Source organism: Nicotiana tabacum, chromosome 1 (assembly GCF_000715075.1).
Source record: "Nicotiana tabacum cultivar K326 chromosome 1, ASM71507v2, whole genome shotgun sequence".
NCBI lineage: Eukaryota > Viridiplantae > Streptophyta > Magnoliopsida > Solanales > Solanaceae > Nicotiana > Nicotiana tabacum.
Window position 1 is genome coordinate 218,290,852 of NC_134080.1, and position 14,601 is coordinate 218,305,452.

The following is a 14,601-nucleotide window of genomic DNA, read 5'->3' on the forward strand; positions in this document are numbered from 1 at the left end:
AATTTTCCAGTTATTATTTACGCTCGGTTATTTATAAAATAAAACAGCGTCACCAAGCCAAAGCGGGGATAGCTCAGTTGGGAGAGCGTCAGACTGAAGATCTGAAGGTCGCGTGTTCGATCCACGCTCACCGCATTCTCCTTTTTTTATTATGGTTTTATCTTTTTGGAAAGGAAAAAAAAAGAACTTTTCATTTTATTCTTAATGAGAAACTTTTATAACCACATAAATTGAAAGCCCCTAGACCACAAGTTTCAAAAGTTTTCTTTTTGGTTAAACTCCGTGCCAAGACAAGTTGCGTCATATAAATTGAAATTAAGGGAGTATATGCTTTTCAATTTTATTAGTACTGGTTTTTCTTTTACTATGTTTATTTTGTTATCTATACTTTTTTTTCCAGTATTTTCATCATTGTCTTTTTACTCTTGTATTTTTCAGACCTGATTTGAATTTTTTTTTTCTCTTCAGCCAGGGGTCTATTAGAAAAAGCATATCTACCTCACACAAGGTAGAAAGGTAAGGTCTGCATACTACGCACCTTCACCAGACCCCACTTGTGGGTCACGCTCACACTAGGTATGTTGTTGGAATATATGGTTTCTGTCTCCAAAAAAAATAAAAAGGAAAGGAAAAGGGAAAAGTAACTGCAATCTCAACAATGGAGTCTCTACTTTGCTGTAACTGCAAAAAAGGAAAGGAAAAGTAGCAACAACATTCAATCTTGAATGGCAGTTTATCTTATCAAAATCAAATAAAGTCCAGAAGCTGTTGTTTGTCATATGAAACTTTTGCTACTTTAAGTCCACCAACTCTAAGTATGAAAGCTCCACAATGGTTTGTGACAAAGCTAGAATTTTGACATGAATTTTTTCATTTTGTTGAATGGAGAAAGCCATTTTGGATACAACAACAAAAAACAAAAAACCTAGTGTAATCCCACAAGCGTGGTCTGAGACAAGTGTGGTCTGAAAACAAGCGTGGTCTGAGACAAGTGTGGTCTGAAAAGGGTAGCATGTACGCAGTATATATATAGGTAATTCCACTTATAACGAAATTCTAAAAAAACAGCTAAAATTAATCAGTCCAGAAATGTATATCTAATAAGCAAAACGCAAACATATTTTGCCACTCATTAAGTTGTACAAAATTAGTAATCATTTTTCTGCAGTTGCAACTGATCTATCACAACTGCTGCAACACTCAGCATAAAAATCTATGGACTAGGAAATCTCTAGTCCGTTTTCGAACTAACTCCAACATATATGTATGTTCAGAACCTAACATAGTCTACAACAAGCTATTCACAAACAGATGGATCAGAGTGGATCCTTTCGGAGCACACTACTTTCCCCAGTCTCGACTAATTCTGCTACACTAAGACACTCATAATTGCGGAAATTACTTTCAACTATACATTTTCACACACAAAATAAGAAGAATTATGTAAAGTTACTATCTTTTGCTCTTCTTTCCCCACCAATTTCTACGAGTTTTCTCTGCTTCTGAATAACCAAACTTGTGTACCTTTGCCTTTGTCTCCTTTAACCGGGCCTTGTAATCTTTCTTCCATTCCTCAAACCTATGTCTCAGTCTTCGAAAATCTTCTGCAGGATTAGTCGAATGTAACTGTTCTGACTTCAACTGAGCAATCGCCATGGCTTCATCATCAAAATTTTGTCTCCGTAGTTCAAACTCCCTGTTAAGGTAATTGACTACACATAAACCGCCATTATTCTCTCTAATACCTCCAAAATCTACACCGTTGCTAGCAAATTCAATAGGAGTGCTGCCCCCAGGAGTGTGAGTGCCCATAGTTGTTGTGTCTTCAGAATCATAACCGCAAGGAGATTGGGAACCTTCACGTTTTCCAGGGTGACCGGCTGGATTGTCAACACCGAGACTCTTCTTGGCAGCAGCCAGACTTGCCTGCGTAGCGAAGCATTTGATATATAAGATAGTCGGCAATTTAAACATTCATGTATCTAGAAGAGCATAAACCTTAACTCCTTTTCTGAAAGCAAAATAAATAATGTCAACCACGTAGACATCCATGGTAGAAAAAACAATTCTTCCTACATTGATAAAGATTTATTTTTCTTTACTCTAACAATTGCTTCTCCCGTGGGAAAAGAAAATATGCTTGTTCAATGCGCTAGAAGCGTAATGACTACATGCACATTAATTGCATCAAAATAACTTTCAAAAGGATTTTATCAGTCTCATTCCGCAGTTTCATCTCACAAACTGTTTCTTCAAATGGAAAGAAATGCAACAACAAAAAACTCTGCTACATGAATAGAATTATACTACATTATCACATGGATTTGGAGATATTACAAACCTGCAAAGACACCATTTGCTTTTGCCACATCTCCTCCATCGACCTCATCCTGACCTCATAATCTGACCATCGGGCCTCCAATTGGTTTACTTGCTCCTTTAGGGCAGCATTTTCCTTGTCCTTCTCGTCAAGGGATGCCTCAGCCACCATAACGCGCCTTTCGAGGTCTTCTACAACAGAAGGTAAAATTTCTGCAGGCAAGTCCTGCTGAGACAAAAAGATTTAAGCTTAGTACAGAATCAACCTTGCTTTCAGCAGTCAAAGTGACAGCCATGGGCAATTAGAACAGAGAAAAGAGAAAGTGGATTATAAGGTAGAGAAAAGGGGTTTTGGGCTCCATTAAATACTCTTGACCTACTGTCCTTATTCTTTCCTTTTGGGCTGCTAATTGATTGTTTTTCTTTGTGCTGCAGATTGGGCAATAGGATTAACATCTAAACCAAAAAAAAAGGCCTTCCTATCCATTGAAAAAGACTCATATTTTCTCACTTCTTTACCTTCTAATTAAAGAATCAAACTCTTAGCAATTTCAAGACTAAGCATTTCATCATCTAGAGAAAGGAGACAATATGAAACATTTTCTCATTCCTCATATCAGAAAAGTAGCAGAACACCTTTAATTGGATTTGCTTGTCAAAAAAGGGGGGAAAAGATACCTAAAACTGGCTTCACGCAACAGGCCACCAAATTCTTAAAGATATTAATCCTGAAGCAGACACTACAATTCTGAACGAAGAAAAAAGACAAATTACAATAGTATTTATGAAAAAGCTTTTAGAAGAAAGATAAATCATTCCATGCTAGGGTCCCTCTAGATAACAGAAGCTGACGGAAGAGAGCTTGCATATGAAGATATCCATCATTCTCTATCAAATACGGTACCTTCACCTCCGACGTCTTTCTGCCTTGTTTTTCTCTGTCTTGGTTTAACTTTTTCAAACTTTGCAGCTGATTAAGATGCCTCTGAGCCAACCAGCAACGAATTGCTGCAATAAAAGAAAAGCAAGGCATATAAACCCATATTTCATTTCATAATCATAGACGCCAAAGAAAAAACTTTACCTGATTGTATCTGCACAACAGCCACCAGCTGCTTGTCGTTTTCTTTGTTAGCAGCCTTTCGTTTTGACTCCAGAGATGCATTATACTGCCTTCTAGCAATTTCACCACGAACGACTACAAGAAAATATTTTGACATCATACCTCCAAGAATAATAACCTTGGCTTAAAAGTTCCACAATATTTCATGCCGTTAATAACTTTAAGAACTTTCAGCAGTGTGACATATTTCCACTAAAAAAAGAAAGGAAAGAAAGGAAGAAAGAACTGAGAGAAAAGAGCTTGGATATGGAATCCCTGGTTGCTCAAGAACTTTAAGTAATATACTAACTACTTAAAACAAACAAAATCATATACAAAGAAAACTGGCTTGAGAAAATTCTGTTCATGAATAGCTTCTTCGAAGGTTCATCAACATTCTCAAAATTAAAACTGCTGCAAAACATTTTGCCTTACATGACTGGAGTATGATGACTCCTCCTTCGAGCTCATGGAAGTGACGACGAGCACAATGACCACTGTAGCACTTTGGTACCTCAAGAGTGCCCTGCAAAACTTGTTTTCTCACATCCTCCAGTGCAGCAATCTACAAGTCACCAAGAAAGAAGTTCAGAAATTCGATACACCAGGAAATCGATTCTTTAATAACGTGCACAACCATTGCCTCACTAGAAGTCCAAATTAGCCATACTTATCGTAGGAAAATTATTAGCATATTTATCTTCATTTTTCATTAGATTACTATAACGGGACTGATTGCAGAAATATTTGAAGTCAAATATGCTTCTTAAATCGGAAATTCTCTTCATGATGTAACCAAATTTTAAGAAACATAACATTTTTATTGGCTTAATTCTATAGTAGTAATAATTAAATACGTTACAAGGTATCTGCTTCAATGAGTAATGGCAATCCAAATTATTTTTCGTAATGAAAGAAAAAATAGGTACACTTAAGAAACTACGATAAAGCAACAAACTTACCTGTCCTGCTCGGAAATATAACTTTGTATACCCAACTTGGTACATTTCGGGAAGGATATCAAATTGCCGCAGAATGGCAACTGACATGCTTAAGGGATCTTTGGATTCATGAACTTGCGGAAGAAGGACGCCATACCTAAATAAACACATTTGTATAAGTTATAAAGCATCCAAAAGGGAAACTCAGCAGCAAAGAAAGGAGCACATAATTCACCTTTTAGAGAATTCTTGATGTGTCATCCTAGTAGGATACCCAGATCTAGAGATCCTAACAATGTCAAGAAGACCAGAGCACCTGAGCTGCTCAAAGACAAGATCATTATTGTACATGCCAGGAACCTGCTTACTGTTCGGTTTTATGCAACAAACAAAGTGTGGCGCAGTACTTTCCAACTGCTGCATCAATTTGAACAATAGGTCCTGCAAGATTTTGATAAAGGCAACATTAGGTATTTCTTATAGCATCAGAATACAAATTGTTATTTTGTCAAAAGAAATTTATAAAAAAATTTACCAGCACATCTAGTTTTATAAGGAATTAAGAAAATGACATACTACCTTAAATTTAGTAGCAACTGTTTGCTTCTGAAAATCTGCAGACTGATTAGCAAAAGAAGAAGCAAACGACTTGGGCAAGTGTTCACTGCTTGACGAGAGTAGCTGAATAATGTCAGAGTGCACCGTGTCTCTATTCTTCTCCAAGAAGCCACTTGTGTCATAGATGACCTAAAAAGATAAAATTAAAACTTTATGATGGTCAAAACAGAACTATTAAAGCGAGTAATGAATATTAGATATACTTGAAGAAGCTTATTGATCTTTATTAATTGAAACATTAACTATTGTCCATGAGCAAATTCTAATGTATCAGATCCCAAACCTTAATTGCCTCACAAGAGTCTCAGTTCAAGGAAATCGCCACTTCACATCTAAAGAGACATCATATGGCACAGGTTTGACACCAAAAGGGATACATTTCGAAAAGAAACTGACCTCTCCAGCATAATGGCGAATGCCAAATTCTTCTCTATCTCCTTTATAGCAAGGGTTAGCTTTCAGGTGCTGCTTAAGCTTATTGGTAAAGGTCAAGTCAGTCGCTTTATGAAAATTTGACTCTTCATCCAATAAAGATATCAGCCCGATGGATTTCTGCAAAAGGCATCATTGGAATCCATAGATCAAGAGATGATATATCATTACACTGTGTACTGGATAATTTGCATTTTCAACTTCACTGCCGAGAAGTATTTCTACAATATGAACATATGGTGGGTGTCTGCGTGTGCATGTGAGTATGAGTGTGTTTGTAAATGATGTCCATCAAAATTGTGATAATTCGAATGAGGTAGTGTCTCTTCTTATCCAAATCGACAATTGAATATGAGAAAGAGAAAGAATACTGCAAGGGAAAATAAAACAAGATTATGTCTGTATTATGCTGAAGTGTTAAAAGTGTAATCCAAAGTGATGAAATTTTGCAGACTATGGGGTCGTTTGGTAGGGTGTATAAGAATAGTGCGGAATAAGGTGTATTAGTAATGCATGGATTAGTAATGCATGGGTTAGTAACGCAAGCATTAGTTATGCAGATAATATTTCTTATCTACTGTTTGGTGTGATGTATTAAAATTATAATGGATTGTACAATTTTTAAGAAAAATAGTTGTATACAAAAATGCCCTCCATATTCTCTAGCTTTAAGGGACTTTAAGGATAATTTTGTCTTTAACCATACTAATGCATGCATTAATAGCCTTGGTATTACTAATGCCATAGTTTTCTATGCATTACTTATGCATAGGATAATACCAAGTAAGATGTATAACTAATACAAGTATTAGTTATTAACTAATACAAGTATTAGTTATACACATGTTGAAAAAATATACCAAACAAGGTATTAGTAATGCATAGAGCTAATGCTTGCATTATTTTTTCTAATACCTCCTACCAAACGACCCCAATGAGTATTCCTGAATGCAAAATGAGTGGAAGAAAAGAACCAAAAGGCACAAATACCTTCTCAAAAAGATCCAAGCACTCTTGGTTGTCTTGAAAATCTACTTTTGTCCAATCAATTCCATCCAATTCATATTCCTGAATTAAAGTACATCAGTTTTGGCGTCAGTATTCAACATAAGCTGTAATAAATATCTACAGAAGTCTGAATAAAGCTCGGTATCCACAAATACAAAGAGAAAAGTGTCTGATAATGATCTTTATTTCATCTGCACAACTTCAACAACACTTGCAGACAGCAACAGAGGTTCTAAAATATCTGCTCAGACTTTCTCACGAAAAGTTCTCACAAAAAGTTCACTCATTTTTTGACAAGGAAAAAGCTTAACTCATACTATAGCTAACTGATGCACAGTCAGCAAAAAGCATTGTTATTTGTTTTCCTATCTAAGTTTAAGGAACTGAGTAGCTGAAAGGAATGAAGAAATAAGAACCATAACCCAAAAAAAGGGCATGAAGAAATAAGAAGTCAGTAACTACAAAACATGCTAACGTTCTTACTTCTTGCTCAAGTTTAAACAGATGTCGGTCGAAATGCTGCTGGAGCCTCTCATTTGCGTAGTTTATGCAAAGTTGTTCAAAGCTATTTTTCTGAAAAGGAGGAACGGCAAGTGAGACAACAGATATACTTTTATGCGGTACAATAGCAACAACATCTTGAAAATCAATTTACCTCAAATGATTCGAAGCCATAAATATCTACGATATTTATGGTTCTAGCAGTCTTTTCTTTACTCATTGCAAGAGATTTATTAATTTTATCCACTATCCAGTCAAAAAGGTTTGCATAGATGAACTTCGCCAATGCATCTCTTGTATCAATTGCCTGAACCAAAGTTAAAATCATTTTTTTATGGTTCTTAAGAGAAAAGGTAGGAGTGCCGTATTCATAATACGCAAAAGTAACACACTTATTGCATATTACGGCAAATGTGAGGATGAAAATGTCGAAGAGAGAATCTGTAGGAGAACTATATAACCAAGTAACCTACCTGCTGCATGGTTAAACTCTTGACAACCTTATCCTTGCCAGGTTGCATTCTCCTGGTTGATAAAGCTAGCATGAGGTCATTGGCACTACAGCCCAACAAGCTAGCAGCATTTATAACGGCTGCAATATTAGAGATGGTGAAATATCAAACAGGTTAGCTTTAGCGCCGCAAGATAATCATAGTTATAACGAACATATAACACTGTATCAGGAAACTCGCAAAATTGGGAATAATTCAAAATCTTCGCGTACAAATAGAAAAAGATGATTAGAAAAGATTACATTGCAGTTAAAAAACAAGTGCTGGAAATAGTAGCAAAACTGACAATGACAAAACATGACACACTGTCTCCTACTCAAAGGAGAAACAACATTGTAATATTTGACCAGACAAAGAAATTTCAGATAGGGTACAGGGCAAAGCAGTCAACAAAAAGTTGATTGTGCACAAACTAAACATGTTATCTACACTCTTTCATCCTCCTCACAGTAATTTATGAATACTGAACATCTCCGTGTTTGTGAATCTTCTTTTCTTTTGTGTGCTAAACAAAATAACCATTGATCATCCTTTTTAGAGCATAGCATGGGGATGGTTCCAAATTGAGCATCGTAACGGAAAAATTACTTGAATAAAAGTGAAGAAGGGGAGTAAGATAAGGGGATATGCAATGGGACAAAGGAAATACATATTCTTCTATTCTAGTATCACAGTAATAGATACAACAGGTGATACGAATCTATTTTCAGTAATAGTAAAAGGAAAGACATGATTATCCCACAATTATTTGTTTTTAAGTCCCCGTAAATTTTCATTAAGCTTAATTCAAATCTATGTTCCATGTCGCTCAAATTAGTTGTTTTATATAATGGAATGTGAGAAATACTTGGTTTAAGGTATTGGATCGATGGGAATATGTTTGGTGGGTGATTGTAATGAAATGAAAATGAATACTGAAATATCTATGTTTTGATATATCGATCATGTTTAAACCCAAAAGGGGTCGTGCTAGTGGAAATGACAATATATCATGCTTAAGCCCACACCATATTTGTACAAATATTCATAAGATACATGATGAGGCCAAAAGCGTTGTATTGAAATGTTATATATTGAAGCCGTATGAGCCGCATTATGATAAAGCATGGCCCTCTGGGTGAATAATGAGAAAGTATGGCCCCTAAGAGGCAGATTATGAGAAAGTATGGCCCCCGCGCGTGAGGTATAAGAAGTATTGACTCTTGGGAGCAAAGTATGATTTGTTAAAAGATCTGTGGGAATAAGTTGTCTCTCAAATAAGATTTCCAAACTATTATCCCACATTTAAAGAATGTTTAATGTATGATGATTTATGGAACCTGTGAGCATAGTTTGATTGTGTAAATGGCCATCAGACAAATGATATGATTTCAAGGAATATCTTTAAATGTTTAAGCCAATGCATATGATTTGAAATCCCACGATTGCATATGAAGAGTTAAATGATCTTTCACATGTATATGATTTCAATTAATGATGTATTTATGAAACTATGTTTTGGCTACATAATGCATGTTCTCTGAAGGACTTGTCCCACCTTTTGGAGGGAAGTCTGCAAGACTTACCGAGAATTTTTATACGCACTCCTTTCACTATCTTGCATATACAAACGCGCATCCCACAGTTACGAGCTAGGTGCTCCACTCATGAATCTGGTGGTGGCATATGAGCTTTCTATTCTTTTTGCATAACCGGCGGTCCCGAAGATATATTGCACTCCTTTACACATTTTTAGAAATTCCATGATGACAGTGGTATATGTATTTTGTGATATGTGAATGATGTAGTCCCTTGTCGGAACGTATTATATATGTGATTGGGTTATGGATTCACATTTTGAGGATTATCTATGCATGGTTATATGTCTATGAGTGTTGGTCTGGGCAAGCAAGTGCCCTTACGCATGTGTTGATGATTAAGAGGTACTAGAGTTTATGGGTTCGCTCAACAGGAGTAGGATCCACGAGTGCCAATCACGGCCCTCCGATTTTAGGTCGTCACGTTGTTTTCCTTTACCAGATTACTTTTGTAATATAGAACCGAATGTGATGAAATTGTAAGTACTAAATGGTTAAATGGTTCTTTCGCAATGGAATATTTTACTTAGTGCTACTATATTGGGATGATTAACAAGGAATACTATTAATAACCAAGAATTATTCATCTTTCCGGATTACCAATTATTAAATAGTCAACCATACTCTTCGTTTAAAAATAAATAAAGAGTCAAATACAGTTGCTTCTGACAGCACCTATCGCCAACTTTAATCCTGGAACCAGTCTACTTTATACGTTAATTGTTCAGTAACTGTATCCGTTCTCATTGCAGTCCGACTCCTGGTGTGAACGAGTTTGAAGAACTGTATGACCTCATGAAACTCCAGAACTTTCATAAATTAAGAAGTCTAGGCCACATTTGACTACTAAGAATTGCATCAGAGATCAATAATGACACAAGTATAAGCATAGAAATCAAATATTAAAACAAGAGGAGCAAAATTAGCAAAACTGTGTTTCACAAATATAGCTCACCTTCATTTTGTGCAACTTCAACATTGTTTTCACTGCCAATTGCTTGGAATGTTATGTTTCCCAGCCATAGCACTACAGCAACCATCTGAAAAGCATGCTCTTGGTCTCTTTCGGAAATCCCCATGGTGTTTAGGGCTTTCTGAAAAGGAAGTGCATGAAAGGAATTAATAACAAATAGATCCACCATTACTTTGAATCGAAAGAAAAATAAAATCTAAATTAACCGTAAATTTGATCCCTTTAGCTCACCACAAGCATGTGAAACTTCTTAGCGTCATCAACATCATGGATCACCAAGTAATCACTCTGGTTGAGAAAGTTGTAGTCTGATGCACCTTTCAGCTTTAGTTTATCTGACAAAAGAATAGCATAAATGTTCTGAATGTGAAAGTGCAAAATCTTCCAAGGACTTCTTTACTAACACCCACCTCCTCTCTCAAACAAAGAGAAACAAAAACAAAAATCATGCAGAATTGTAGAGTATTCAATCACACATCTAGCCAAGAAACAGTAGTTCCGCTTCTAAAATATTAGAAACTATACTTCCTCTAGTTTATTGTTCAAATTCCAAATTTTCCAGCTCAAACTTCCACGCACCAAGTATATAACACATTATAGCATCTAGGCAAAGCAACCACAGACTCGTGATTGCAAGCTCATACATATCTATAATTACAATGTCACAAATTCAGACAAAAGATCACCATCATCAACTAATGTTTGCTGAATAAGAAAAGCACTTTATAAAAAAATTATAGCTCTTATGCTACCTTTAGAATCATAGTAATTTCAGTTCTAAGAAAAGATACAAGGAGAAACATCTCACAGGTTGTAAAATGCAGCAGTAACAATAGAAGCTGGTTCATTGGCTTGAAAATGTTAACAAAGGTGCATAGTGAAATTACTGAATAATCATATCCTACTGAGACAATTAAAACCTAGAGCGAATGACAGCTCTGAAGCCCAAACAGCTAAAATAAGTAACAAAAAGATATTACAATAAAAGGTTCAAAATCCAAATACAAACCTCTCAAAGCAGATGGAGCCCCAGCACATAGCTGGTAAAAGATATGGTAAGACCTCTCGCCATGAGCCAGTTGAACCACTCTTGACTGCCAAAATAAGACGTGTTTCAAAAGATTTAGACTCTGATGAACAGATACATATTTAACAAGACAATCCAACGAAGAACACAGAGAAGAAATATGCCCACCTTTTCGAGAAGAGCTGCTCATTATTTTAGCATCAACATATTAGACATGCATAAAGATGTGTAAAAGTCAGTAATGAGACCAAAACAGTATTACAAGAAATTGATACCAAAACAATGCTAACAAGACAATTACAACAAGTTGTATTTTCTAAGGAGATTCAACTTAGTAAACATCCTTACATGTTTGTACATTAGCACCACAAATTCCTCCCTCTGCACTAAAACAAATTTCAATCAACTTTCCCTGCAACCCATCAAGACAACTGTCAGTTCAAGTGCAAAAAAGGGGCATAAACCATAAAAAATCTACTCCACCCCCCCCCCAACCCCCCCATAAAAAGGGGCAGAAAAGATGGAAGCAAGTGTAGAGACTGACAAATCGAGTGGAGTTGTTATTCCAAGGAGTTTTGGCATTCCCAAAAGCCTCCAATATGCAACTTGTCTGCAGAACCTCGCTTTCTATCCGATTGTTTCCTCCACTAATCATAGCCAAGTATTCAATCGCATACTTTGCTGTTTCCGTCTTCCCAGATCCACTTTCCCCACTACATGATATGAAGAGAAGCTAGTCACTTAGAAATACAAGCATAGGCTTATCGTAAATTTGATCATTACAGCCAAGACATGCAATTACAAAACCAGTTCAGAAAACCACATTTTTACTGTCATCAGATTATACAAAATCGAACAAGGAGACACTTCAACCAACCTTATGATGATGGATTGATTTATTTCATCTGCAAGAAACACAGCAAAAGCAAAAAAAAAAAATAAGGAGACAGCACTCATCTAAAGTTTTCAGAGACCAGGAATGAACTTTGGTATTATAAAGACCTTCCATCATTTGACTGTAGGCAGCGTCGGCAACAGAATAAATGTGAGGATCATCCAACAGTTTCTGCCTGTAAGCTGTAATATGTTCGTTTCCATACAATTGGATCTCTTTGAAGGGATTGACTGCTATTAGAACAGGGCCCGCCTTAGTCTGTAAGCATAGAGGAAACAGAAAACATTAAGACAAAGGCATGAAGTTTTACATCTAATGAAACAATGAGTCGTCCTAAGAGTACGCACATATATTCTGTCCTGATGATATCTATGTTCGAGGTTGTGAACAACTGATGGCTCATTGAGATAACAAAGTTGTATGAGATTATCAACACCCTGAAGAATATCTGGATTTGCAGGTAAAAGCTCTCCAATGGGCACAGCCACAACCTATAGGATGACAAAGTCCAATTACATACACATCCTTTTAATTCAACTGTTTTAAGCTTCACTGTTCATCATAGTGAATAGCCAGAACAAGTGAACTCACACTGCCATCAGAAAGCAATACTGAAGCTTTGTCTCCAGAAGTTGATTGTATCTGTCCTGCTTCCCATTGTCTATTTTTCAGATGGCACCAGACACAAAGCTTCTGAAACATACAACTTCAAAGTTGAGTGTGCGGAACCAAACATAACTCATTAATTACAAGCAAAATCCGTCTCGAAGCTATAACTGAATAGGTAAAATCAGTGAAATCTCCCAGCCAAAAAAGAAAAACCAAACACACTCTGACAAAACAATAGGAGTTCAAAGTAGAACATGCACGAATTTTGCTTGCCTACTCACCATTTAGTAAGTAACATCAACTTTTTAAACATGCACCAAAGATTTATGAGTAAACTGCAGTAAGCTCAAGAGACAAAAGACACGAAAGATATTTCAAAAGACATTCGCGAACCTAAGCAGATGTACTGTGCATTATAGAACCAAATAAGATATTACTCTTACCAAACCTTAGATTTAGAATTATCTTAAATCCCAAACGCCCAAACTAGTTGAGGTTAGCTATATGAATCATCTCTATTAACACTGGTCTGTGAACTACACATCTTATACGAGCTCACATTGTTAGTTCCAAACCCAGATAAGGGAGGAGGGTTATTGTAGGTTGACGGCATTCATAAAAGCTAGTCAATCAATGACACGAGCAACTCCCCATGCAAAAAGATTATTTCAAACTCTACGGATTGTCCCACTACCCATTATCAGAAACCACGACAAGCCAGGAATTTCACTAAGGGTGTTCAAGAATTATTCTATATCTACAAAAAGTAATCTCTGACCTATATACTAATTTTCTATATACATAGTATAATTTTCTGTCTAAGGGAGTTTGACTAACCACCCTTCAGTTTGTGTGGCTCCGCCACTGCACCATTCCAACAAAGCAACAAAGAAGCGGTCATAAGTATATAAAACTGAACATAACACACAATTTTTTACAGTAATTTCCTTTTTTACCTTCTCAATAAAATAACTGATGTTGTCATTCCACTCATCCTCGCGAAACTTTGGGAGTGAATAATGAACCCTGTTATTATTATCAAGCAGCTTTGCACCATCTTTTTCCCAAAATCTCTGTCTATATTCCTTTTCTACCGAAAATGAATTAACATAAGGTGACTCACTAAACTCCATTATCATCTCTTTACCCTTTTTGGCCCCAAACATATTTCCTCTTTTCCCTTTAACCTCTTCTTTCTTCCCATTCTCCAACTCAACAACACCGCGATTTCCCGTGGTATTATTGGGCAATGTTCTCTTAGGAGAAGGTGGCCTAGTTCTAGAAGCTGATTTGGGTCGGGTCGGTAATGCCGGTGGTATATCTTTGGGTTTCTCATTCTCGTCCCTTTGCTTGAGTGATTCCAGCATTTCTTCCAGAGAACTGCGTGTTCTCGACGGTGCCGAAACGGACAACATTGCATCTGGTTTCCAAAAAAGGAAAATAGAAACTTCCTTCTTTTAGAAAAAAAATTTCGGTTGTAAAATGTAGTTTCATTCAAATCCAAAAACCCTGATTCAGATTCAGAATTTCAAATACATGTTCGAGATTTTCCTATGTTGAGGGGTTCTCTCGAACATGAACATCAAATTTTAACCTGAAAATTCCAAATAAAAAATATGCATAAACCTCGGTTTCCTCGAATATATCTTCGATTTCTGTTAAGCCCAAATGGAATTATGAGCTGATAATTTTTGCTTGTTTTTTCTTCCCTAAAGTGAAATGAAATTATGGAAATAGAAGTTTCTGAAAGCTTTCTTGCTAAGCTAAATCAAGAACAAGGTAACAGACCAATGGTTGCAGATTTTTCACAAATTACGAGGTTGACAAATGCTAAGGTTAAAGAGATTGTTGAGAGGAAGAAAAATGGCGAAGAAGAATAAAGAGAAGGCTAAAATTGTTTATTCAAATGTGTGTGCCTGTTATGTGTTGTACGTTGTTTATTGTTTAACAAACAAAAAAAACCACTGCCATTTTGAGTGAGATATTATTTTGGTAGTTGCTTTGAGGAAAATTTGAATTTTTTCCTAGGATGGTCCTTAGCCGAGGATCCAGCGGAAACAATTTCTCTAGTCACATAAAGTAAGGAT

The 14,601-nt window shown here is 36.2% G+C and overlaps 1 protein-coding gene and 1 non-coding gene across 2 annotated transcripts; one reads left to right on the top strand and one right to left on the bottom strand.

The window, feature by feature from the left end:
* Positions 1-62: 62 nt before the first annotated feature.
* TRNAF-GAA (transfer RNA phenylalanine (anticodon GAA)) lies at positions 63-135 on the top strand. The gene has a single exon. It is a non-coding gene; the product is annotated as a tRNA-Phe (tRNA).
* A 934-nt stretch (positions 136-1,069) lies between these two features.
* On the bottom strand, positions 1,070-14,072 carry LOC107807686 (myosin-2). Its single transcript, XM_075257168.1, has 23 exons — positions 13,471-14,072; positions 12,497-12,598; positions 12,253-12,396; positions 12,013-12,163; positions 11,888-11,915; positions 11,555-11,723; positions 11,351-11,422; positions 10,993-11,077; positions 10,215-10,318; positions 9,966-10,104; positions 7,395-7,513; positions 7,076-7,228; positions 6,904-6,993; positions 6,403-6,480; positions 5,377-5,532; positions 4,942-5,109; positions 4,598-4,803; positions 4,384-4,519; positions 3,857-3,986; positions 3,404-3,517; positions 3,224-3,327; positions 2,342-2,545; positions 1,070-1,926 (listed from the first exon to the last, which is right to left on the bottom strand). Exons 1-23 carry the CDS (start codon positions 13,927-13,929, stop codon positions 1,453-1,455), a joined length of 3,585 nt encoding a protein of 1,194 aa, XP_075113269.1. The 5' UTR covers positions 13,930-14,072; the 3' UTR covers positions 1,070-1,452.
* Between the last annotated feature and the right edge of the window lie 529 nt (positions 14,073-14,601).

Excerpts from the sequence above, each read along its gene's own strand:
- LOC107807686 (XM_075257168.1), bottom strand. The coding sequence starts at position 13,929 with ATGTTGTCCGTTTCGGCACCGTCGAGAACACGCAGTTCTCTGGAAGAA. Across the intron at positions 5,533-6,402 it reads GCTTGGATCTTTTTGAGAAG|AAATCCATCGGGCTGATATC; the intron begins GTATTTGTGCCT and ends TGCCTTTTGCAG. Across the intron at positions 3,328-3,403 it reads TGTTGTGCAGATACAATCAG|CAATTCGTTGCTGGTTGGCT; the intron begins GTAAAGTTTTTT and ends CTTTTATTGCAG.